Raw genomic sequence first — 24497 nt, forward strand, 5'->3', positions numbered from 1 at the left:
TCCCCACAGAAATCATACTTCAATAGCAGATCTAGATGCGAACAATTTCTTTATGCTATTCAACACACAATTATTTCATATACCTCCTTTAGTGGTGAAATAGCCCTACCTATTTGTGACATTAAATCTGTTTACTTTACCAATTGTAAAAAAACACATCGGAAGGGGCACACGGGAAAACATTGTGTTTGACAGGTATTTAAATAGGCTCATTTTAGTTTGTTTGTGATTCAAACAAATTCACCAATTATAACAGTATTGTTGTTTGAAGATAAATGAATTTAGTATTAAACGTACTAGACAACATTTATAGACGCGTTCATTGTTCAAGTGTTATGTTACTTAGCGTAGATAAACATGCAGTCATGTAAGAACGCAAAGACCTTAGATATCAACCGTACACTTTGACTGAAAAATCGGGGAAAAGGGTGTTCCCTCGGAAGCATTAATTAGAAAAAAATAACATTAAATTTGCAGACTCGGTGTAACTTAGTTTGTGCACGAGGGATAATGAAAATGTGCATGCAAGGGAGTTTGCACTGATCACTACCATCCACGAACATGCAAAATCAAACAGAACCTGTATCCTTTTCATTGTTTCATTCTTTGGTTTTCTTTATGTTTTTAAAATTGTTCACTATTCAAAAAAAAAGGAATTGATCTACATTAAGAATTTAAACATTTCTTATAGTCTTAGGTAGCATATATTATATCACAGGAGCTTGAAATTCTACCAATAATTGCCCTAAAGTCAAATTCCCAAAAGAAATCCATACCTATATATAAAAAAACACAAGGAAGGAAACAACATGTTTACCCCACCCACTTTAGACAACAGCAATTTACCGATAATATCATAAGTGAGACAAATACCTGAGCTAAAACAAATTAATACAGCATATTAACTCTATTTATTACTATATACCGTTAATAACTTTGGTCTAGTGACGCAGAATCTTCACTTAAACCATTAGTTTGCGTTCAAGACAGGTTCCATTTACCCTGTTGTTGTTGTTGTGATACGGAGTGAATACAAGGGAAGTAACAAGCGCTATCGCAACTACTCGGCCCTTTCCGTCAGTCTTCGGATATAGATAATAGCCAGGGGCAGTCTCGAATATCACGCGCTATATGTAGAGTAATACCCGGATAATTTGTCTTTTAAACCATCTGTCTTTTATCAACAATTATCATGGCTCAACAACTTCATGCTCATTCCTTAGCAGTAAAAGGTCACAGTTTTCTATTAACAGGATCTTGTGGAACTGGCAAAACATACACATTGAGGTAAGCTGTAAATGTTGAACAATTTAGCAATGTACTTCAGCACTGTTCAGTAAATTTTCAGGTCATTCGGACTAACTCAACATTGTTCCAATTCAATAGTCAATAATTGGAAGTATTTGATGCATGTTTTAATTACTTTGGGATCACTGGTTTCAATTGCTTTAGATTGCTTATTAGTATTGAGGCATCAGCAGAATTGCAGCCACTGTTTATTCCTGCGTGATCTTAAGAGGCGACTAAATAGATTCAAATTTCCGGAGTCTATGCATCTCTCAGCTCCAACAGGTGAGGTGGTTTAACCCCTGGTTGCTTTGAAATATCCGAGGTTATCCAAAATAATCATTCCTGTTTCATATAATCTATATAATACTGTGTTGGTGCGCCATGAAACCAAATCAAAACAAAGATTGCAAAACAAAAACATTGTTCTTGAAAGATGTGACTCTTCAACTTCAACGGGGTTTCGACAACATCCACCATGTAGACATCAACCTTAAGGGGGTGAAGACTATAACCTCTTCAGTCTAAAAGAGTGAACTACAAACGGATGCTTCTTCTTTTAAGCCTGTTTTCTTTGTTTCGAAGAGGGTTAAAGGGACATGGCTTATGTGCCTTGTATAATTGAGTAGCTGTTCCAGAATTACCTTTATTACTTACACTATTTTGACTTAGAATGATTGAATTGTTTGAAGGACCATTTTGTGCCAGTGTTGGGTTTGTGTTAAGTCCATTTCGAATGCCTCTCTGCTGACAGAAAAAATTCTCGACCAAATCAGAGTTCATGAATTCGGGGTTTAAACTATTGCCATTTTTCACATGAAGTTTGCAGAGAGAATTAAAGCCAGATATTGAAGAATTTACGTCATCTCTTGTTTGTGATGTCATCAAATTCTTTTTTTCTGTATACTGTTTTGATGAGATTATGTTTGATTCCCAAGTATTAAAAAAGTTTAATACCTTATTTAATGTGTTTATCCTCTCATCTGTCAATGTTGAGATAGGTCTGTTTTTATCAGAAAAAATAAGAACAAGTTCAGATGTATTTTCTAAAATTGATATTGATGAAGATAATCTTTCAGGGTCATCTTGTGTTGCCTAGTATGCTTTCATCAAGTAGAGCATATCTTTATCCAAAATCTGAATGGCAAGGTGATTAGCTGAATATGTTCTTCTGTTAATATTCTATGTATTGAAAATCCGTTTTGAAAGTTAAAATAAAAACATTCTTTCCAGTGATCCCAAAGTACTGGAACATCATTTATTGTAAGATATCTTCCAGTGTTATTTACATTTACACTGGCACTTGATTCAATATTATTCCTAATTTTTTTCAAACAGTGCATAATGTCTTGAATGGCACAAATTTCATGCCTGTAATTAAATACATCATGGAAGACAAATTTCATTTCTCTTGGGTTACTCATGAGCATATTTGTGAATGATCGATTTGTTGATGCTCCATCCATCATTACATAGTCGACAGTAAAACCCTTCTCATCAAGCTTATCAACACAGTCCCAGAATATTGTGAATAATTCATAAGCTGTTGCTGTACTGGATGCAAAGTATACCACAGGCCATCTAAACAAGAAAAAATGTAAAAAAAATCATATAAAAATGGGACAGTCAGTGAATAAACATACATGTATACTGGTAATTATTTAAGAGACATTGTGCCATGTATTTATATATTGTGTGTACAGGAAAATTTCTATATCCATCCAATTTATCAGTAAACGAAGTTCAGTAATTTCAAAGAGTGGGGGCAGTGTCTTCATATTTTATGCAGATTTTGTATTTTATCCAAGTTAACATTTTCCAATATCAACAATTGTTCAATCATTATTATAAAAATAATTCTTGCTTAAATATATTATAAATCTAGCTTAACTTGAAAGAAAAGTAATGTCACTGTATAACAAGCAATGAAATATAAGTATTATTGCTTAGATTAATTAGTATTTTCAACATGGATATTAATGTTTTTAGTAAAACAGTAAACTTGATAAAAATGTCCATCACCATGGTTAAAGTGTCAAACATATTAGTAGGTCTCGAGGTTATAGGTCACTCTTGAAGGTGAAAGGGAACTTTGGGTCATGACAATATTAGAATAGAAACACACTATTTGTATTATTTGTACATTTTTTAATTAAAATGAAATTCATGGTTTTTTCATTACTTTTTTTCAAAATACTGTTCAAATGTTAAAAATTATGAAATAATAATAAGATGTTTACCTAAATCCTGTGAACCCATGAAAGATGAATTGTAAAATATGTGTGGCCATCTCAACGTTTTTCCTTCAATTTATTACTTCTCTGATGGTATTGTTTGTGTCTCCCATGTCAACCATACCAATTATGTCCCAGGTATCTCCTTTTTTGGTTATGACTAAGTCATCCTGAATATTCATTTCATCAATGAGAATTCCACCATGTAACCCAAAATCACATATCTTTTTCCGTTCGGCTTCCTTTTTCATCCAATCTAAATTATCTGCATTGAAACCAAGCTTTTGTTTTACCATATTTTTTATAATATCTCAATAACCGTTCAGTTGGTAGCACTATTAATCCTGTTTCTTTCAATTTTCTGTAGGCTTTTGGTAAACGTAGTAATATATTAAGACATAAACTTATAATTTTTGGATCCCACCTCCTCCTTCGAACATTTATTTCACTATTACAGTTACTGAGCTGAGTTTCTATAAGTACTTTAAATTCTCCAGCTTGACCTTGCTTTAACATGATTTCCAAAAGATTTTTTATATCAGTGTGGGATTGTTCACTTAATTTCAGTGACGGGTTGATGTTTTCATTTACTGCTTCTTGTTTAGAGTTATTTTCAGGATTAATTAAATTGGTTGTGTCATTTAAAACTGATTTCAATTTTTTTGAAGGTGGTTCATCTTTGAGCAGAGAACTTCCAGCATGAACTACATGTATATTTGAAGAGTCATTTAATGGCAATCTTAAGTTTTCTGATGGTGATTCCTTGATTAAGAACGAAATATCCAGTTTTTTTTGCTTTTCAACATTCCTATTGAATTGCTTCAATGAATTAGAACATGTAACACATGAGCTTACTTTACCACAAAATGGGACCAGTTTTTTACAGAACTTTGATCTGGCTATATGACTGATTGTTTTGTCGTGAATTGAAGATATATCTTCTTAAACAAATACTTTTGGCAACTTCTCACTTACAGGTACCCTTTTACATAACATTACTGTGTGGGGAACTTGAATAATTCCATCAATTGTTTGTCGATTTTGTGGAAGGGCCTAGCCACAATTAATCGTCCTGATATATTAACATCAGTATTAGACTCTTTCAGGCTAATTATACATTTTAAAGGCTTTCCATTCACACAAGTGTTAAGTGGACACTCCAAAGTTAATGTTGTGGAATCAGGCTCTGTAAGGTCTGTGCGGAATGGTGGAATGACGCTGTTGTTTTCATTTACTTTTCTGTAACTGATATTTTTGTAAACAGTTACTTTTTCACCTTTAATGCTGACAAGTTGGGGTGTTACACAAAAAATACGTGTGACCAATTTCCAAACTAAATCCCTTGTTGGCTGTGGTTGAATACACTTTGCAATGCAGTTTGCATAAATATCATTGAAGGTGATGCTAGCCCCTTCACATTCTTCAAAATTGACACCAAACCTGTAATATATATAGAAAATAGTTTATATAAATAAAACAATATCTTTAAAATTTTAAATGTAGATGAATTAAAATAGACCTTATTGACATAACATTGCAGTATGACAATCATTATTGCTGTGTGCTTGATCCATGACAATATATCAATAAGTACAGATAAAATATAATTTTCTTTATTAAATTCTGCCTATTGGGAAAAGGCCTTAGCCAATGACTACCATTAAAATTTTTATATTGGGATGTAACTTTGGATTTTTGGGGAAACTGCATGATTTTAAATAAAATTCCTATTTGGAAGAGGCCTTTTATAAGCCTCTGTTATATAGAGTGAAAAAACACTGCTTCTGCACCATGTTTTGCAACATTTTAAATATATGGAAGTAATTCTTAACAAATTTTGCTGTGTTAGCTAGATATGGGGAAGTATTTAAAGCCAGTTTTGAACTTTTTTTCTAATTTTAAGTAAAACATTACATATATGGAAAGTAAATTGATAAATTCTATGATTATTTCAGAGAAATTATCACAACATTGTCAAAAAGTAAGAACATTGCTGTGACTGCAACAACTTTGATGGCCAGCTTGCAGTTGGGCAATCATGCTACAACATTAATTACATCATTGGGCAGGAATGGGAGATGGGCGTTATAGTGTGGATAAGTTGAAAGCATTATTTGATTACGATGACAATTACGCCTCAGCGAAAGAAAGAATATCTAACACATGCTGTTTAATAATTGATGAAATAAGTATGTTGTCCAGAAGAACTTTTGAATTAGTAGAAAACGTTTGCAGACATGTCAAGAATAACAACCTATGTTTTGGTGGATTACAGGTAAATTAACCTTTTCCTTGTCTCTACCCCCCATCCCTTGTCTCTACCCCCTGCCTGTCATATATAAAAGACATGGCAGCTGCTTTCCAGCAGTTTATTTTTCTAAATATATTCCTGTATTGTTCACCTTAATCTTAAAAACCCTTTTATTATTGGAAAAAATATTCTGCAGTTATTTTGCATGTGCAAGCAGCACCCTTCAATTAATAACCAAATTAATAATTTTTATGAAAATTTTAAAATATATTTTAAGGTAAAATATTGTCAAATGAATAAAGCACAGTGACTGCAAACATTACAAGTCACAAAAAAATATTGAATTAAGGTCCAAATGTGCATAAGTAGCCCTAAATGCAATAGTCATGCAAAGAAATACAATGATAGATATTGCAAGATCTGACATTAATTGAGTATAAAATGTATACCATAATATCAATTGCATTTCTTTCTTTACTTTTTTAAAGTCTTAGACCATTTTTCTTTTACTTGATTTTGTTTAAATATTTGGAGCCAAGCAGCTTTAAAGATATACTATGCTCAAATTTGATATTTGGAAATATTGATAATTACTTCAAGCCTTGTTCTAAATATGAAATAAACATGTTTTGACTTAATACAACTGTAGATATGTTTAAAATTCAACACATTGTAGCTGGTCACAATATGAATATAATTATTGTGTCATTAAAAACTGCCAGTGAAAAACAGTAAAAAAGTTTTATAGATTTCAATAAATTTCTGTGATTAGAATATTTTACTTGAGGATAAGCATAGAATATCTTAAAGGCTCTTATGAGCCCTAATGATTATAATTATGGTATTACTTATTACACTTTAATTTCTTTTCACATGCTATCCTTTGTTAGCTTTGAATGTATTTTTGTTTCAGATAATTGGTTGTGGGGATTTTAAGCAACTGCCCCCTGTACCAAACAAGTATGTGGATGATGACAAAGACTATTGTTTTACTAGTCAGTTGTTCGACATAGCATTTCCACACCATGTTAATCTAACAAAGGTATTTAAAGAAGTTGACATCATCATGTCCTTTTTCATTATTACTAAAGTTATTAATGAATGACTATAAATTGCTATAAAGCATCTTCACTTTTTGCTGTATATGGCACGCAAAGAAATAAATATGTGTATTGAATTAACTATGTTTACTATTGCATCCAAAACCAGAAATGTGTCCATAGGACACGGATGCCCCCACACGCCACTGTTCTGTCAATCTTATGACTCTAGGTCAAATATTTTTTGGACTACATGTGCCACAAGTTGAAAACTAAAAATCAACAAAGGGCCATAATTCTGTTAAATTTGGTCGCATCAAAAATTCCTTCCTTTACTACCATCTACACATTAAAGTTGTTCATCCCTGAAGTTTAAGCAAAATCTGCCATCCGGTTTAAGAGGAGTTGCGTTCACAAAATTTCTACATAGTATATAGTGAAAAAATCAAAGGGCCATAATTCTGTTAAATTTGGTTGCAGCAATAATTCTTTCCTTTACTACCATCTACACATTAAGGTTGTTCATCCCTGGAAGTTTAAGCAAAATCTGCAATCCGGTTTAAGAGGAGTTGCGTTCACAAAATTTCTACATAGTATAAAGTGAAAAAATCAACAAAGGGCCATAATTCTGTTAAATTTGGTCGCAGCAAAAATTCGTCCCTTTACTACCATCTACCCATTAAGGTTGTTAATACCTGGAAGTTTAAGCAAAATCTGCCATCCGGTTTAAGAGGAGTTGCGTTCACAAAATTTCTACATAGTATATAGTGAAAAAATCAACAAAGGGCCATAATTCTGTTAAATTTGGTCACAGCGAAAATTCCTTCCTTTACTGCCATCTACACATTAAGGTTGTTCATCCCTGAAAGTTTAAGCAAAATCTGCCATCCTGTTTAAGAGGAGTTGCGTTCACAAAATTTCTAAATGGTATATAGTGAAAAAATCAACAAAGGGCCATAATTCTCTTAAATTTGGTCGCAGCAAAAATTCCTTCTTTAACTACCATCTACACATTAAGGTTGTTCATCCCTGAAAGTTTAAGCAAAATCTGCCATCCGGTTTAAGAGGAGTTGCGTTCACAAAATTTCGGGACGTACGGACGGACGGACAAGTGCAACGCTATATGCTCTCACTCTGTGGGGGCATAATAACCCTCGCCTAACAGCTCGGGTTATATTTACAAATAGCCGTTTATATAGGACCATATAACCTGTCAACTATCTATATAACTAATAATAAACAAGGAACCACAATATGATAATTTATGATACAGCAAGCATAATATTTTTGAGAATTAAGCAAGAATTTACCATAAATTGTCAGCAGCCATGTATATAAAACTACATGTATATAGACCCAATGAAAAGCAAGGTTACAAACATGCAGTATTTTAAATTCAACCAATTAGTTAGCGCCATAATATCAAAAATCTTTAAAAAATATATATTAGTCAGTATGTTTTGACATCATTTTGTCTTGCATTGCAGATGATTAGACAAACATAACCAGATCTTGCTAAAGCAGTTCAGGAGTTGTGTGATGGTTCACCAACTGAAGCAACAATTCCATTACTGAGAAGCCTTACTGTAATGGTACCAGATGAAAATACCATAAGGCTGAATGGTACAAATTTTGACTCCAGATACATGAATGAAGATTTGTTAGACAAAATTGAAGGGGAAAGTCAAGTTTTCAAAGCCAAAGATGAAGGTAATGTTATTACTGTCTATATCTGAATTATAAAATGAATTTAACTTAAATTTTGGTCAATTATAAAATATTTTTGGTTAGTTCACCTAGTAGGCTTTCACCTTCCCAAAAATTACCAAAAGAGAATGAAAAGGATCAACTACTAATCCCAAATGATTGTGTATTTAAAACAGAGACACCATTGATCATAAGGGGGTTGCGTTCATTGAACGCCGCCTTTCCTTGTTGATCTTGTTTATCATATTTGACGTTTACAGTTTTTGCTGTGCCTGCGGATTGAGCCAGTGAACACTAAATTACAAACCCTGTGCTCTTGCTAAGACTGATGTGCTTAGCAGGCAAACAATTATTATAACAAACTTGATAATAATACCCCTTGATATAGTTTACATTGATTTATATAGAATATCACATAATCCTTTTCATTGAAAAACAATATCATAAATTTTTTGGATTTGGAATATTCATATGTGTTTATAAAAGTTAAAAAAAAAATAATTGCATGAAATATTTTGGTTACAGAAATTCTCATTTCCTTGGGGTCCAATTTTATTATAGTCACTTAATAGAAAGGGAAAGTTGACTGAAATAGAAAGGGAAAGTTGACTGAAATAGATCTTAGACCTAGTTTGGTAATCAAATTATTTCAGGTGAGATTTCAAGAGTCATCTTGGCCTTTTCATCAGAATGTATATTCATACTTAGCATTTGTTGTTGTAGTTTTTCATTTACAGGCAACAGATACATTCTAATGAGATCAACGGCTCCTAAGACATTGATTCTGATAGAAGGTGCTCCTATCATTCTCATCAAAAACTTAGATGGAGGCTTATTTAATGGTCAACGAGGTACTGTTCACAAGTTAAATAAAGATTCACCTCCAATCATTAATTTCAACGGCAGGCTGCTCGTATTGAAGCCTCAGAAATTTGAAGTGTTTGATTACAAACAAAACAAAATAGTGGCATCACGCACACAAATACCTGTTCTATTGGCATTTGCAATGACTGTACACAATGCTCAGGGGCAAACAATACCAAACTTGGAAATTGATAGCTCATCTTTTTTCGCTATAGGTCAATTAGGAGTAGTTGTTGGAAGAGCAGTATCAAAAGGTGGAATCCGAAATTTAAATATAGCTGCCACATCTTTTAAACATCCTGATATAGTTTATCAGTTTTACAGCAAACCATTTTCACCGGTTTTAGAAGATAAAAACTGCTGTTGTGGGATAATTGAATCCTCTATATTAAAGGAAACATCTCATGAAGAGAATATTTATTCTTATGATAGCCAAAGTGAAGATGAGGAAAATCCAGAAGTTGAACTTCCCTCATTACTGTGTCCATTTAGATTACAAGATTTCATTGATCTAAATGCAGAACCTAAATTTGTTGAGATTCTTACACCAGATTTAATTTCATCTCAACAATTTATAAGTCATATTTATTATCTTCATTTTAAAGTGAACACTTGTTTAGAGTCTGACAACTCAACAAAGTGGATGTTATCTTATAAAAATTTACAGGAATTCTTGGTTGGAAAAGAACATATTGACAGTGTAAGAAAATTATTTAATGTAAAACATATAACTAAACATCAAAATAAAATGTCCACAAAGATAGCATTTTGGATTATGGATGAATTGATCAAAACTAAAGTCAACCAAAGTCCTTCACCTTCATCACAACCTTCTTCATCAAGCACTCAATAGTTATCTGATGCTGGTTCTTCAAAGTTACGATATATAGCAGGTGTTTGTGTACACAAAATCAGACATAGATTAAGAGAATCTGTTGAAAGAAATTTAGGGAAATCAAGTAAGGCTAGTAAATTGACTAGAGAAATGAATTATAAAAAGGAAAAAATGTTGAAAACTCTTACTATGACTGAAGACAAAACAGACCCCAAAGACCCAACTTGAATACTGTATAATCACCCTTAGGATATGTTGCCTGCTTTTTAAATTTGTCTTTTGACGTCTTATCTGTGATATGCAGGCTTCATAACCTCAGATCCCCTTTCAAAATTCCATTTTATTTAGTTCCGCCCATTGTTTTCTCGTTTAGGGCAAAAGCATTCTTTTACTTGGGGACCATACGCCGCTTTTCCTGGAATGGCACTTCTGTTTCACATTGAAGGTTCCATGATAACCGCCGTATGAACACATCTGCGGATGTTTCTAAATTCAAAATTCACCATTTTCGTGTTTAATGTTGAATTCCGCTTAAGCCGGTGCTAGGGGCGTAGACGGTAACTTGCACTTTCCAGTACCGTCCATGAACAGGCTCAATCAAACCGAGCCTGCAACATTTTCAATTTCGTTGTGTTGGACTTTCTTTAGGGATTCTGTTTTTCTCTATTTTATTATCACAGTCGTGTTATTTGTGCCGTGTGGCGGCTGTAAAAAGTCTCCCCGTACATTTAATCAATGAAGTTATATTTTCGATCCTTGAAGATCGTTCAGCACGTCATTATTGTTGTGTATACATGTTATTTGGTACTTTTAGTTTCTTCTATTCGGCAATTTTGAACTTGGGTGGTTCCAGTATTCCTACTTGAATACTGTATAATCACCCTTAGGATATGTTGCCTGCTTTTTAAATTTGTCTTTTGACGTCTTATCTGTGATATGCAGGCTTCATAACCTCAGATCCCCTTTCAAAATTCCATTTTATTTAGTTCCGCCCATTGTTTTCTCGTTTAGGGTAAAAGCATTCTTTTACTTGGGGACCATACGCCGCTTTTCATGGAATGGCACTTCTGTGTCACATTGAAGGTTCCATGATAACCGCCGTGTGAACACATCTACGGATGTTTCTAAATTCAAAATTTTACCATTTTCGTGTTAAATGTTGAATTCTGCTTAAGCCGGTGCTAGGGGGCGTGGACGGTAACATGCACTTTCCAGTACCGTCCATGAACAGGCTCAATCAAACCGAGACTGCAACATTTTCAATTTTGTTGTGTTGGACTTCAGTGTTGTTATATTTTCTGGTCCTTCGGGATCATTGATACCAACACTATAAAGTGTTGAGAATTGAGTACCGCTCAAGCCGGTGCTAGGGGGCGTGAGGGATGTTGCACTTATTCATTATCCCTCATGTACACCCTCAATCAAACCGAGCCTGCAATTCTTATGTTATATTGTTCTGATTAATGCTTCCGAGGGATCACTTTGTTTCCAGAATTTTTCTTTAGGGATTCTGTTTTTCTCTATTTTATTGTCACATCTGTGTTATTTGTGCCGTGTCGCGGCTGTAAAAAGTCTCCCCGTACATTTAATCGATGATGTTATATTTTCGATCCTTGAAGATCGTTCAGCACGCCATTATTGTTGTGTATACATGTTATTTGGTACTTTTAGTTTATTCTTTTTGGCCATTTTCTACTAAGGTGGTTCGTTCCAGTATTCCTACTTGATACTGTATAATCACCTTTAGGATATGTTGCCTGCTTTTTAAATTTGTCTTTTTGACGTCTTATCTGTGATATGAAGGCTTCATAACATCGGATCCCCTTTCAAAATTCTATTTATTTAGTTCCGCCCATTGTTTTCTCGTTTAGGGCAAAAGCATTTCTTTACTTGGGGACCATACGCCGCTTTTCATGGAATGGCACTTCTGTGTCACATTGAAGGTTCCATGATAACCGCCGTATGAACACATCATCTGCGGATGTTTCTAAATTCAAAATTTCACCATTTTCGTGTTAAATGTCGATTTCTGCTTAAGCCGGTGCTAGGGGGCGTGGACGGTAACTTGCACTTTCCAGTACGTCCATGAACAGGCTTAATCAAACCGAGCCTGCAACATTTTCAATTTTGTTGTGTTGGACTTTCTTTCGGGATTCTGTTTTTATCTATTTCGTCAACATCATCGTCCGAGTTGCCTTGCTTCGTCGGGCCCTTGTTGGTGATTTTCTTGTTGCTCTGTCTTCCTTTAGGACATTGAGTACTTTTGTTATGGTCATTGGGTTTACTTTTATATGTTTCTACATGATCATTTTAGTGTTTTACTTATTTAACCTTTTGTAACCATGACAACTGTTAGAATTTCACTTGGCGGGGATTCATTTTATTTACAGTCTCGTTTATAGGAACATGGTGGGGCTAAGAGCGAGGTTTGGGGGTCCCCCTGGGCTCCTTGCCATTGGTTCTTGTTGCTGGGTCATGTGGGGGTTGCGTTCATTGAACGCCGCCTTTCCTTGTTGATCTTGTTTATCATATTTTAATTGGTGCACCATTAACCGGTTTAAACTCCCCAGCAGTCATTATTATGATGCTGACCGTTCCAAAATATGATAAACAAGATCAACAAGAAAAGGCGGCGTTCAATGAACGCAAGGCGGCGCCCCTCTGTGTTCCTCAGATGTATGTCTATGTTGTTTCATACTGTTTTGGTGACACTTTTGCTTGTGTCCCTTGTTGTTTTCTCGTCTACGGTAAGTATTTTCCCCATTACCTCTAGTTTTTATTTCTTTGATTAACACCCCCCTTCCCCCGGTCTCCTGTCCCCTTTGTGGGCCTATTATTCAATCATTTATTTGTTTTTCTAATCAATTACAAATTATTTATCATTTAGTGATTAATCTGTCCGTGCTCTGTCTTTGCCCTGTCCTGTTTTTGTTTGGGGTCCGACTGGGCTCCTTGCCACTGGTTCTTGTTGCTGGGTCATATGGGGGTTGCGTTCATTGAACGCCGCCTTTCCTTTTAACGAGCGAAATATTTTCATTACCGGTAAGCTTTTAAAACAGGGCTACCGCTATTATAAATTACGTAAATATTTTACAAAATTTTACAATCGTAACTTTGATTTAATTTCAAAATTCAATAGTGATCTAAAAACACTTCTGCGACAAGGGATTAGCCAGCCTGATTTTTACGGTGATGTTGTTTACAAACTTCGTAAGATCTTGGGTCATTGTAATTTTTCTGTTGTGTTTACTAAAATTATAAAACGTTTTATTAAAAGGGGTTATGACCCTACTATCTTAAGACATACCGCATGCTTAGTGTTCAACCCATTTACAGTTGGACACTACGCTTTCCTCTTTTGATTACATCTGACGGGCCAAGTGGGAGACTATATGATGGACAGTTCTTAAAGCCCCTTGGGACTGAATTGCCTTAATGTTTGTCTTCTGTCTTGCTTCGTCGGGCCCTTGTAGGTGATTTTTCTTGTTGCTCCGTCTTCCTTTAAGACATCGAGTACTTTTGTTATGGTCATTGGGTTTACTTTTATATGTTTCTACATGATCATTTTGGTGTTTTTACTTATTTAACCTTTTGTAACCATAACAACTGTTAGAATTTCACTTGGCGGGGATTCATTTTATTTACACTGTCTCGTTTATAGGAACATGGTGGGGCTAAGAGCGAGGTTTGGTGCACCATTAACCGGTTTAAACTCCCCAGTAGTCATTATTATGCTGCTGACCGTTCCAAGGCGGCGCCCCTCTGTGTTCCTCAGATGTATGTCTATGTTGTTTTATACTGATTTGGTGACACTTTTGCTCGTGTCTCTTGTTGTTTCTCGTCTACGGTAAGTATCTTCCCTTGTCCCTAGTTTTTATTTATTCCCCCCCCCCCCTTCCCCGTGTCTCATGTCCCCTTCCCCTGTGCCTTTTGACATAATGGGCCTTATATTAAATCATTTATTTGTTTTGTTTTAGTTCCTTATAAGTTACTAATTATGTATTCTGATGTAGTGGTTTGCCTGCCCGTACTCTGCCTTGTGCCCTGTCCTGTTTTTCTTTGGGGTCCTCCTGGGCTCCTTGCCGCTGACGCTTGTTGCTGGGTCGGATGGGGGCTGCGTTCATTGAATGCCGCCTTTCCTTGTCGATCTTGTTTATCATATTTTCCTTGTTGATCTTGGTTATCATATTTGATGTCTGTGTCATAACTTTCTCCCTTGCTAAGACGCTGAAAATATTACGGAAAGTAAATTTTAATATTCATTATAATTAAATAAGAATAAAACGTTTTCAGAAATATCAACATAAAAGAAAATGTTTTACTTTTTATTATTGCTTATATTGATAAGTACTATATTAACATTCTAACCAAAGTTAACATTTCTTAAACTTGTAAAATGGATAAGCTTGTAAAAGGTCATTGATTATTCAAGGTTTTAAGTGATTTTAATATCAGAATACAAAACTTTGCTTTGTCTGCAGTGTATTTACATTTTCAGCCTATATTTAAGTTGATGGAGTTGATCTTTATTTAATATTCAATTTTGAACACTTAACAATTTTATGAAAAGAAAAGTTTTGAAATGTAACAATGCAGTTTACAACTTCAGCAAATATTTCTTGTTGAGAAAAACTTTCTATAGGTTTGTGTGCATTGATATCAGAACGCTTTGGAAACTACGTGGCCTTTTCTTTTAATATTCCTTTTAAGTAATATTTGTTTTTTATTCTAATATATAACTTTTCCCAAGTTTTGCGCCCGGCGTCCAACATGTTTGCCATTTTGACAACAGAGTATTTTGATTGGCTAATAACATATCTGAACAATTTTAATTAGCTTACCCCTCTGGCGGTTTGGAAAACCATGTGTCAATACCTCAAACGAATTAATATGCTTTATCCCTTTTTTATATAATTAATAGAATCGACGCTTGTATATGAAACTATTTATATATTATTTTGGAAAATCCCGTGACAATACCTCTAAAAATATGACAATATGTTATTTCGCTCTCGGTCATTGTATTTCTTATATAACTTAAACACTATTTCGGATTTTAACACATTGCAAGACCGTCGCACTATGTGCTTTCCGTTTTATGCTAGCCCGAATTGAATTTTACTACACTCTGGCTTGGGCTTTGCCTATTTATGGCAGAATGGAGATGTTTGATGTTTTATGCAACCGCTTATCGCGAGGTTACCAACACTATAAAGTGTTGAGAATTGAGTACCGCTCAAGCCGGTGCTAGAGGGCGTGAGGGATGTTGCACTTATTCATTATCCCTCATGTACAGACTCAATCAAACCGAGTCTGCAATTCTTATGTTATTTTGTTGTGATTGATGCTTCCGAGGTATCACTTTGTTTCCAGAATTTTTTACCATCATCGTGTGGTGGTAACCGCACGGTTAAATTGTTCATACAATTTGCCAATTGGCTGCTGTTTTACAACAGAAATAACATCATTATTATGTTAAGAGACTCATTGATATTATATCTATTATATCGTAGTATTATATCTAGGCCAGAGACAATGATATTTACATTTTTTTAGACACAAAAGTTTTATGAAGCATCTTGATTTCAATAAACAGATAGTTTACATTTGAAGTTTGCCAATTTGATTGTTTTCGGCTATCAAATTCACCAATATGTTTCATTAAGAAGTGATTTTATTCAATCTGCGGTAAATATAACATACTCATCGATCCCTCTACTTCTGCTTTATTAACAGAGGCAAATATTTAAATATCGAAATGAATGACATAAAGAATTATTATTTCAAACAAAAATGATTGGGCTTATGTAAGAAGAAACTTTTAGGTCTTCACCAGAAAGATGTGCGTGGTTTCCAACAGAATTCAATTAACGCTAATATCGTACATTGGAAGTGGATACTATATTCAGGGAAGGATGGAGCAAAATTAAAAACAAAACACTAGGGCATAGGGATAAGACTTACCGTTGACAAGAAAACAACAAGGAACACAAACAAAAGTTTCAACAAAGCAGTATAAGAAACAGTATGAAACAACAAATAGATAAATACAGAATCCGTAAAGAAAGCCCAACACGGCAAAATTGAAAATGTTGCAGGCTCGGTACATCTGGGGAACACAGAGGTGCGCTGCCTTGTAACGGTCAGCAGCATAAGTACTGCTTGTGAGTTTAAATTGGTTAATGATGCACCAAATAATATATGATAAACAAGATCAACAAGGAAAGGCGGCGTTCAATGAACGCAACCCCAATATGACCCAGCAACAAGAACCAATGGCAAGGAGCCCAGGGGGACCCCAAACAAAAACAGGACAGGGCAAAGACAGAGCACGGACAGGTTAATCCTTAAACGACAAACAACCTGCAACTGACTAGGAATTCAAAGAAAATAATAATAGGCCCACAAAGGGGAAGGGGGGGGGGGTAATCAAAAAAATAAAAACTAGAGGCAATGGGGAAGATACTTACCGTAGACGAGAAAACAACAAGGGACACAAGCAAAAGTGTCACCAAAACAGTATGAAACAACATAGACATACATCTGAGGAACACAGTGGGGCGCCGCCTTGGAACGGTCAGCAGCATAATAATGACTGCTGGGGAGTTTAAACCGGTTAATGGTGCACCAAACCTCGCTCTTAGCCTTATCACGTTCCTTTAAACGAGACATTGTAAATTAAATGAATCCAGCTAAGCGGAATTCTAACAATTGTTATGGTTACAAAAGGAGAAATAAGTAAAACACAGAAATGATCATGTAGATACATATAAAAGTAAACCAATGACTATAACAAAGGTACACAATGTCTTAGTGGAAGACAGAGCAAGAAGAAAATAAACCTATACAAACCTTTTTCTGCAACGTTTGAAAATTACACTATGTCTGCATGTGCATCTGTATCCAAATATTGAAAAACAGAATTCCTAAAGAAAGCCCAACACGGCAATATTGTAAAATGTTGCAGGCTCGGTTTGATTGAGCCTGTTCATGGACGGTACTGGAAAGTGCAAGTTACCGTCCACGCCCCTAGCACCGGCTTAAGCAGAATTCAACATTTTTACACGAAATTGGTGAATTTTGAATTTAGAAACATGCGCAAAGTTTCATGAAATTTTTTTACTTTCATTGTAATGCAATGCTTTTCTGAAACCAGCACATTTAGGTCAAACTGAAATCGTTTATAGAGCGTGTTTCACATTATTACTTCATTGCAACTATGTTTCAACAAATTATCAGATTACGTTACACTGTTAATGTCATTTTCTATCAATGCCAAGCTATGATAACGTGGTTTTATTTCAGTCAGTCCATTTATAAAACAAAATAAATCCTAATGAACATTCAATGAATAAACAGGAAACTTGAAATATTGAAATTTGAATATTTGATCTTGAAAATAGATTAAAACTACATGTATATTTACGAATCTACATTACTCAGTTGGTTATGAGGTAAATAGTTTTTGTCAATAGGATATCATCTTAATATCGATATATTTCATTGATATCTTGCAACATATTCGGTTGATTTAATCTTTGAAGATAAATTTATCTCATTTCAAGAGCAAAACAAAATGTAAATATGTTCAAACAGTAACATTATTGCGTAGTATTATTTTAGTTAGGAATATACACCGAGAAAACAAAAGTACATGTTAAAAACCAACAAAAGGTTAAGTGAAGTTACATGCATTTTAAAAATGAAATCATTTATTTAATGTTTGTTTGTTTGGATTTTTAGGGCACTTCATCACATAACTGGCCATATCGTGCCGAATGCTATAATAGACTTGCCCGTGCTCTGTCTTATGCCCTGTCCTATTTTTGTTTGGGGTCCTCCTGGGCTCCTTGCCACTGACGCTTGTTACTGGGTCGGGTGGGGGCTGCGTTCATTGAACGCCGCCTTTCCTTGTCGATCTTGTTTATCATATTTTAAAATGTTATGTAAATCTTTGTAAATGACAATAAAAATGAGCCAATTAGATCCTAGAATACAAGTTTATCCCTTTCAAATAATCAATGATGTGTTTTCATGGAATTGTATTAAAGAGCTCTTTGAGTGAATTTACACAATAAAATCTATAACAGGCCTGTGACAAATCATGACATTCAAGAAGAAAATGTCTGACAGTCAAATTTTCATGAAAATGGAACAAATGTTTATCTAAATGTAACCGATTTAAAGTTAGTTTAAATAAGAAATACCTAACACTAAAGTAGGTAGTATTAGATTTCATCACACATACTCTTAACGATAAAATATAAATAAGAGTTGTCTATCCTTTAATGTTTGATATGTTTATGATCTTCATCCTTTGCAGTCTATGTGTCGTACGCTAAATCATGCCATCACATATACACAGAAAATATTTCTCGGAAAAGTTTGTCTACTGAAACTGACTTCTACAGCATTCTATAAAATTGACAAGAGTTTAACGAGACTGACATCATTTGTATTGAAAGGTACAAACTAATAATTCTAATTATCCGATCTAGGACACGGACAAGCTCATTTATTCTGCATTCGAAATCCGGCACTCTTATGAAGCAACCTAATGTAAACATTAAGTGCATAATGTTTAACATTTGAAATTTGTCAATTTGATTATTTATCAACAATTTGTGCCATTATAGGCAACTAAATTCAGCCTCATCAAATTCATCAAAGACATTCATCTGCTTCATTTACAGAAATAAATAATGTAATATTGACAAAAATGCGCTTCACAGTCTTCGTTTTAGACACACAGCCATAAAATTGTTTTAAAAACCAGATCTGCCAAATTTATCAAAGAACATAAACTGTCTTTGATTAAATTTCCTAGAATGTAAGATAGTCTTAAAAAATCGGACTTTTTATAAATAAGTGTAAAACAAACAATTATCATTCTATATCGTACTGTATTCATTCTATTAAGTAAGTATTCAATAATTGTGATTTTCTTGACTACGAATAACATTTCATGTGAACTTGTTCAACATCAATGAATATGCACAACATATAATTTGTTTCACAGTGAACTAAGAGGGAATTGTTAAGCCTATATTTTTCTTCGGCTATATATATGTATAATGTTTTTTTTTTTATGAATTGTGTTGAATTTACAGACTATCTTGCCAGATCGATGCAATTTAAACGATGAATTTTAAGGGATAGTGACATGGATCAAAGTGTGTAGAGAAGATTAGGCTTGCACTCTTATTTGTAAACTGTATTGTTATTATACTATCCATATAATTATCTACTGTACTATTTCACTTTTTAAGTACATATGCATTAAATAATTACTTGAGATATAGATTGTCGAGTATTTAAAATTAATAAAATAGGAAAAGGCAGTGCGTTATTACAAATAACAATACTAAATGCATTGAAATTATCTTTCATTTTAAGAGCATTATGTCTTAGTATTGTCATACGGTGTCTTGTTAACGAGAGTGGAATAAAATGTGGAAATGAGCAAAGCTGAATTTTGCTTGCTGGTAACATACGCCTTATGCCCTTTGTAATTGCTTTCTTTAGATTATTTTAATATAATTGATCAGCAGTAACTTACAATTAAGAAAGAAATATTTCCATTATTATTTCATCACAAAGATAATATAATTCTGATCGTACTTTAAGAGGGTCAGTGCATATTTTCTATAAGAATCGTCAATACTTCTTTGTTCTAAATGATGATATTTTATATTTGCGCTATTTAATGGTTGTCATAAAAAACTGTTGATATTAGGAAATATCTGTGATTTTTCTTGTGTTTGTTCGCTATATGTACTTCGTCTCCACAAGATAATTTCTATATACAATATTATATAATAGTGTCCTCTTTCGCCATTGTTGCATTCTTATATTTCAAAGGAAAAGCAGTCAGTGCGTTTATGACAGTTTGATGCAAAATTTCATGTAGTTCTCTGAAATACTAATAGGAGCATACCTTTATTATTAGTTTTATTATTTGCAATATTTGAACAATAATACATAATCCAAAGTTACTTCTATCATAAAAAACATGTAAAGTTATTTTTGATTTTGTACAGATAAAAGTCAATTAAAAAGCATTTTCAAGTATGATAAAGTATGAGTATTGCAATGGAAATTATAAGAGAAATTAAAATAAAGAGACGATAGAGACAATAACAAACTGTAACAGTTTAATGCACATGTTCATAACTGTTCGCCCGGACAGAAGCAATTCACAATAATCTATGAAAGAAAAAACAACTCATAAACGCATCCGTTCTAACGACATGAGCATTTACTATGTACTTTTACTTATGATGAGGAATTCTGCTGATATCTTTATCTTAAGAATGCACAAGATAACGTCGGGGAATTTCGGTAAAGTGTGACATGCTATGTACAAATTATTTTGTAATATGATTTAAGCTGTGTTAAAGGCATAACTTCCTCTTTGTTAAAGTAACTGATCATACTTTGACTGCTTTAAAGTGTTTTCCAAATGTAATGTTTTAGTTTCAAACGATGATAATCATATTATAACATCTAAAACGCTTTTAGACAAAACACTATTTACGAAAATAAGATCCATCCTATCGTACCGCTTGTACTTTAGGGTCAATCATTTAGAAGTTCATTAACCTCAAAAACAATTTGTACAGAAAAGTACATATCTCACTTAGAATCCATCGCAATGCAGTCTGAAGTGTTTCTTCATTATGATCCCGTATTCAAATGTAAAGATAATCTATTCTGGAGGTAAAAGTTTGACTTAAACTGACGAATGAATAACCTAATAGATCCTTTGTTAATCATATTACATCATAATTAGAAAGAAGAACTGAAAAAGAAGAACTTTAGGAACAACAAGAAAGTGGTTAGTTGTACAATAAGAAACCCGAAGGCGCAACTTTGCAAAGTGTTATGCACAATAATTTTTTGTTGTGTTATTTATGATGTCATCACTGCAATTATATTAAGTTAGTAGTGTAACCTTTAAATATTTTGATGGGTCAAAATTAATTATCCACTGGGCATTTGTTAAAGAAACCGTTATGTTATAATATGTTTGAGGACAAATGTCGCATTTAGGTGTTATATTTTATTTGATATGAAAATTATCGCATGAAATATAGCATTATTACACGTGCTTTTTAACCATTTACAACACTTGTAAAGTCTGATATGTGTTAAGGTTTTTTAAAAATCCTACGGTGGTATCATATGATTCTCCCAACATATTATTCAAAACTTAAGGTTGAATTAAAAAAAACAACAACTTGATAGCAGAATCACAGGGCGCATTTTCAAACCAGGGTGTTTCATGCTCTGTTTAATCTTAAATTTTCCATGAATCTAAAGTAAATTTATAATTTTAAATGTATCAATCTGTTTTCCACTTATGATACAACCTAATGAGATCAAACAGATTGGTTTAGACTACAAGAACAAATAATTTCTCATCTAATAAATTTTCTAGTTCAATATTATCTGAAATATTTACTGTTTGTGCTAATTAGTCAATAAAACAAATATAGGTGCAATTGTAAATCGTGAAAAAAACATTGTTATGTTAGTTTTGATGTTGAATTTTAAGTTTAAGTGAGCAACAGATTTTTTTTCAAACATTGACGTCATTTAAAAGGTTAATATAGCGTGTAACCCAATTTACGATATAAACATCGTATAACATCATATTTCATAGCTATCGTGAGAAGGAGAGCTTTATTAAAAGAAAAGAAAAGAAGTACCGGTTATATCGAGTTTCTGAAATGAAATAATAATATAAATGATAAAAATGAAAAATATGATATTGACCAGCATAACAATTATCAGACAAAACAAAACGATAACAACGTAAGTAGAAGACTTATAAAACCCTGGACATGTCCTACTTTATAAATGGAGAAGGAAAATTCACACTTTCTTGCGATGATCGCCGAGAGCATTTACTTTCTTCTCTTACGCTAGAATATGTATTACATAATAAAAACCATTGATAGTAATAATGCAATTATATCTCCCAGTGAATGCACAGGCGTTCGGCACATTTGCTTTGCCAAAAATGATCAAATTATAATAAAATAATCTCCTCTTGATCACTTGTTTTTGGAAATTGTCTTGGCACAAAACATGTCGACTTCGCAATTTTAAGGTAATTTTTCACGTTTGGTATTCATTTATCGTATTTGAAGATAGATGGCTCATTATTTTTAACGGTTACTGAAAGATATATCTATTGTGTCATGTTTGCATGAATAATAATGAAAATAAGTCTGATTTAATAAAAAAAAGCGAGAGCAAAATGTTATGTAACGTTACGGCGAGTTTCATACCTTGTATATATTTTATATAGTAAACGGGTGCTGGATAGTTATTTTGTTCTTGATGATCAAGGGGAGATTATTTTATAATAATTTGATCATTATTAGCAAAACAAATCTGCCGATCGCCTGTGAGTGAATTTAGCAAATGGTTTCCAATATCAATTAAAATTTGAGATGTGTTCTGTATTCATTTGGATTTAGTTAATTAATGCAGAAACTCAAACCACTATAGAATATTTAACATTGTCGAGCAAAAAAGATGTTAAATATCCTTAGACTTAGTATTTATCCATAGCATATTTTATTTCAAAAAAATGAGATAATGTCATTTTAATAAATAAACCTACATTATATACCAATATTGCTGATTAGGTAAATTTAAATGAAAATTTATTATTCTCACAAATAATCATGCAATGGCAGATATTTCGCACGAAAAAAAAATCTCAATGACTATTAAACGATTGGACAAATTTCTTGCCAAGTCCTTTGTTTAAAATGTTTGGCCTTTCTCATATCGGTAAAAATAAACTCTCTCTCTGTTCTGGAATTTCTCTAAAAATTGGCTATATATTTAACATTAATATTTTATTGAGTAAACATTTAATTTACGAAAATTGACATTCATAACAGATTTACTAAAACCAGTTTCCGGAAGAATTTTCTACGAAGAGAATAAAATCATCTAAAATGAATTGTGTTAAATAATGTCATCCGTTGTTATGTCATCATGTTAAAATTAGTTGTTATTTTATGATCCAACATTGTTTAATTGAAATTATGTTTATTTGATTTCTATCACTTCAACAATTTATGAACTTCATTCCTAAAATTCACACCCGCTTCATGCACTTAATTGTGTAAATAAATTGTGAATCGAGGAATTGTGAAATGATGAACATACCTTTGGAAATATTTTGTAAAATTGAGCCGAACATAGTATTTACAATGTTTTCAAAAGAAAAAGAAATGTGTGTAAACATCAAATTCAGTATCAAGCTACATTAATGGTAATCATCACTTAAGCGCAAGTGATAATATTATCATAATGTAAATATTTAAAGGCACACTATGCCTCAGAAATAAATAAATTTTTACTTTCGTAGAAAAAGGGAAACATGAATTTATAATGTTTAAATAATGGTTTTAGAAAATGTTACTAGAGGCTTGTTTCATGAAGAAAGTAGCGGTTACATAAAAGTAGCAAAATTTTAACAAGTTGTATTCTGACTTCCATGCAAAATACTAATCCACTATTACTGAACCTTATTTCAAAAAGCAACAGTTGAATGAGTTAATTCAGGTAATTGGCCAGTGAGTAAATTATTGAATATTATATAAGTACATCAAAATTGAAAAGATTTTAAGAAGTAAAAACATTTTTGAGGTACAATGGACTTTTGACTTAATATTCTGTGTTTTACAAAAACTGCTACATAAAAAAACAAAACATGGGAATAGATACCTAGACGTGTCTTTATGACAGGATATCTTTAGAGTTAATTGAGAAATGGCAGCTTCTTATGATTTTTATTCGCAAATTTAACGATAACATAAAAATGCATATATTTGCCCCTGTTAATAGACAGTATATCATTCACCTATTATATTTCGATGGATATCTGTCATTCAGACCGGATTCATTTCCTTCGTTTCTTTAATCAATGATGGCACTAAAATCTTTAGAGGATTATGTCGACGAACGACCTTCAGTTTTGCCTGACAGCTGAGATATTAACGAGAAGTTGTCAGACAAATTAGCAAAATTTACTATTTACACACATAATATGTTTTCCCTGATCGCTGTATAACAACAATGAGATTGATGTGGTTGGGAATAATCTGACTTCCCTTATTTCTGCCGACCACATTAGAAAAAGGCAAAACATGATATGATGGTAAAGAAACTGTGCTAGTCATATCTAAATGCGCGAAATAAAAGAAATTGCATCAAAATAGTATTTCATAGTATAATATCTCAATATTGCTTAT

At 33.1% G+C, this 24497-nt stretch overlaps 2 protein-coding genes across 2 annotated transcripts; one reads left to right on the top strand and one right to left on the bottom strand.

Annotated features, from left to right (window-relative positions):
- Positions 1–2396: 2396 nt before the first annotated feature.
- LOC132735079 (uncharacterized) lies at positions 2397–3817 on the bottom strand. The gene is made up of 2 exons (XM_060721982.1): positions 3528–3817; positions 2397–2868 (listed from the first exon to the last, which is right to left on the bottom strand). Exons 1-2 carry the CDS (start codon positions 3575–3577, stop codon positions 2397–2399), a joined length of 522 nt encoding a protein of 173 aa, XP_060577965.1. The 5' UTR covers positions 3578–3817.
- A 1726-nt stretch (positions 3818–5543) lies between these two features.
- Positions 5544–6921, top strand: LOC132735078 (ATP-dependent DNA helicase PIF1-like). The gene is made up of 2 exons (XM_060721980.1): positions 5544–5796; positions 6686–6921. Exons 1-2 carry the CDS (start codon positions 5593–5595, stop codon positions 6875–6877), a joined length of 396 nt encoding a protein of 131 aa, XP_060577963.1. The 5' UTR covers positions 5544–5592; the 3' UTR covers positions 6878–6921.
- The last annotated feature ends 17576 nt before the right edge of the window (positions 6922–24497 follow it).

This window comes from Ruditapes philippinarum, unplaced genomic scaffold (genome assembly GCF_026571515.1).
Source record: "Ruditapes philippinarum isolate M1 unplaced genomic scaffold, ASM2657151v2 ctg7219_1_1_1_1, whole genome shotgun sequence".
Taxonomy (NCBI): Eukaryota; Metazoa; Mollusca; class Bivalvia; order Venerida; family Veneridae; genus Ruditapes; species Ruditapes philippinarum.

What these genes read in the sequence shown, in the direction of transcription:
- LOC132735079 (XM_060721982.1), bottom strand. Translation starts at nt 3,577, where the DNA reads ATGGCCACACATATTTTACAATTCATCTTTCATGGGTTCACAGGATTT. An exon ending in CATGGGTTCACAGGATTTAG is followed by an intron (nt 2,869 to 3,527) that starts GTAAACATCTTA and finishes TTTCTTGTTTAG; the next exon opens with ATGGCCTGTGGTATACTTTG.
- LOC132735078 (XM_060721980.1), top strand. Translation starts at nt 5,593, where the DNA reads ATGGGAGATGGGCGTTATAGTGTGGATAAGTTGAAAGCATTATTTGAT. An exon ending in TATGTTTTGGTGGATTACAG is followed by an intron (nt 5,797 to 6,685) that starts GTAAATTAACCT and finishes TTTTTGTTTCAG; the next exon opens with ATAATTGGTTGTGGGGATTT.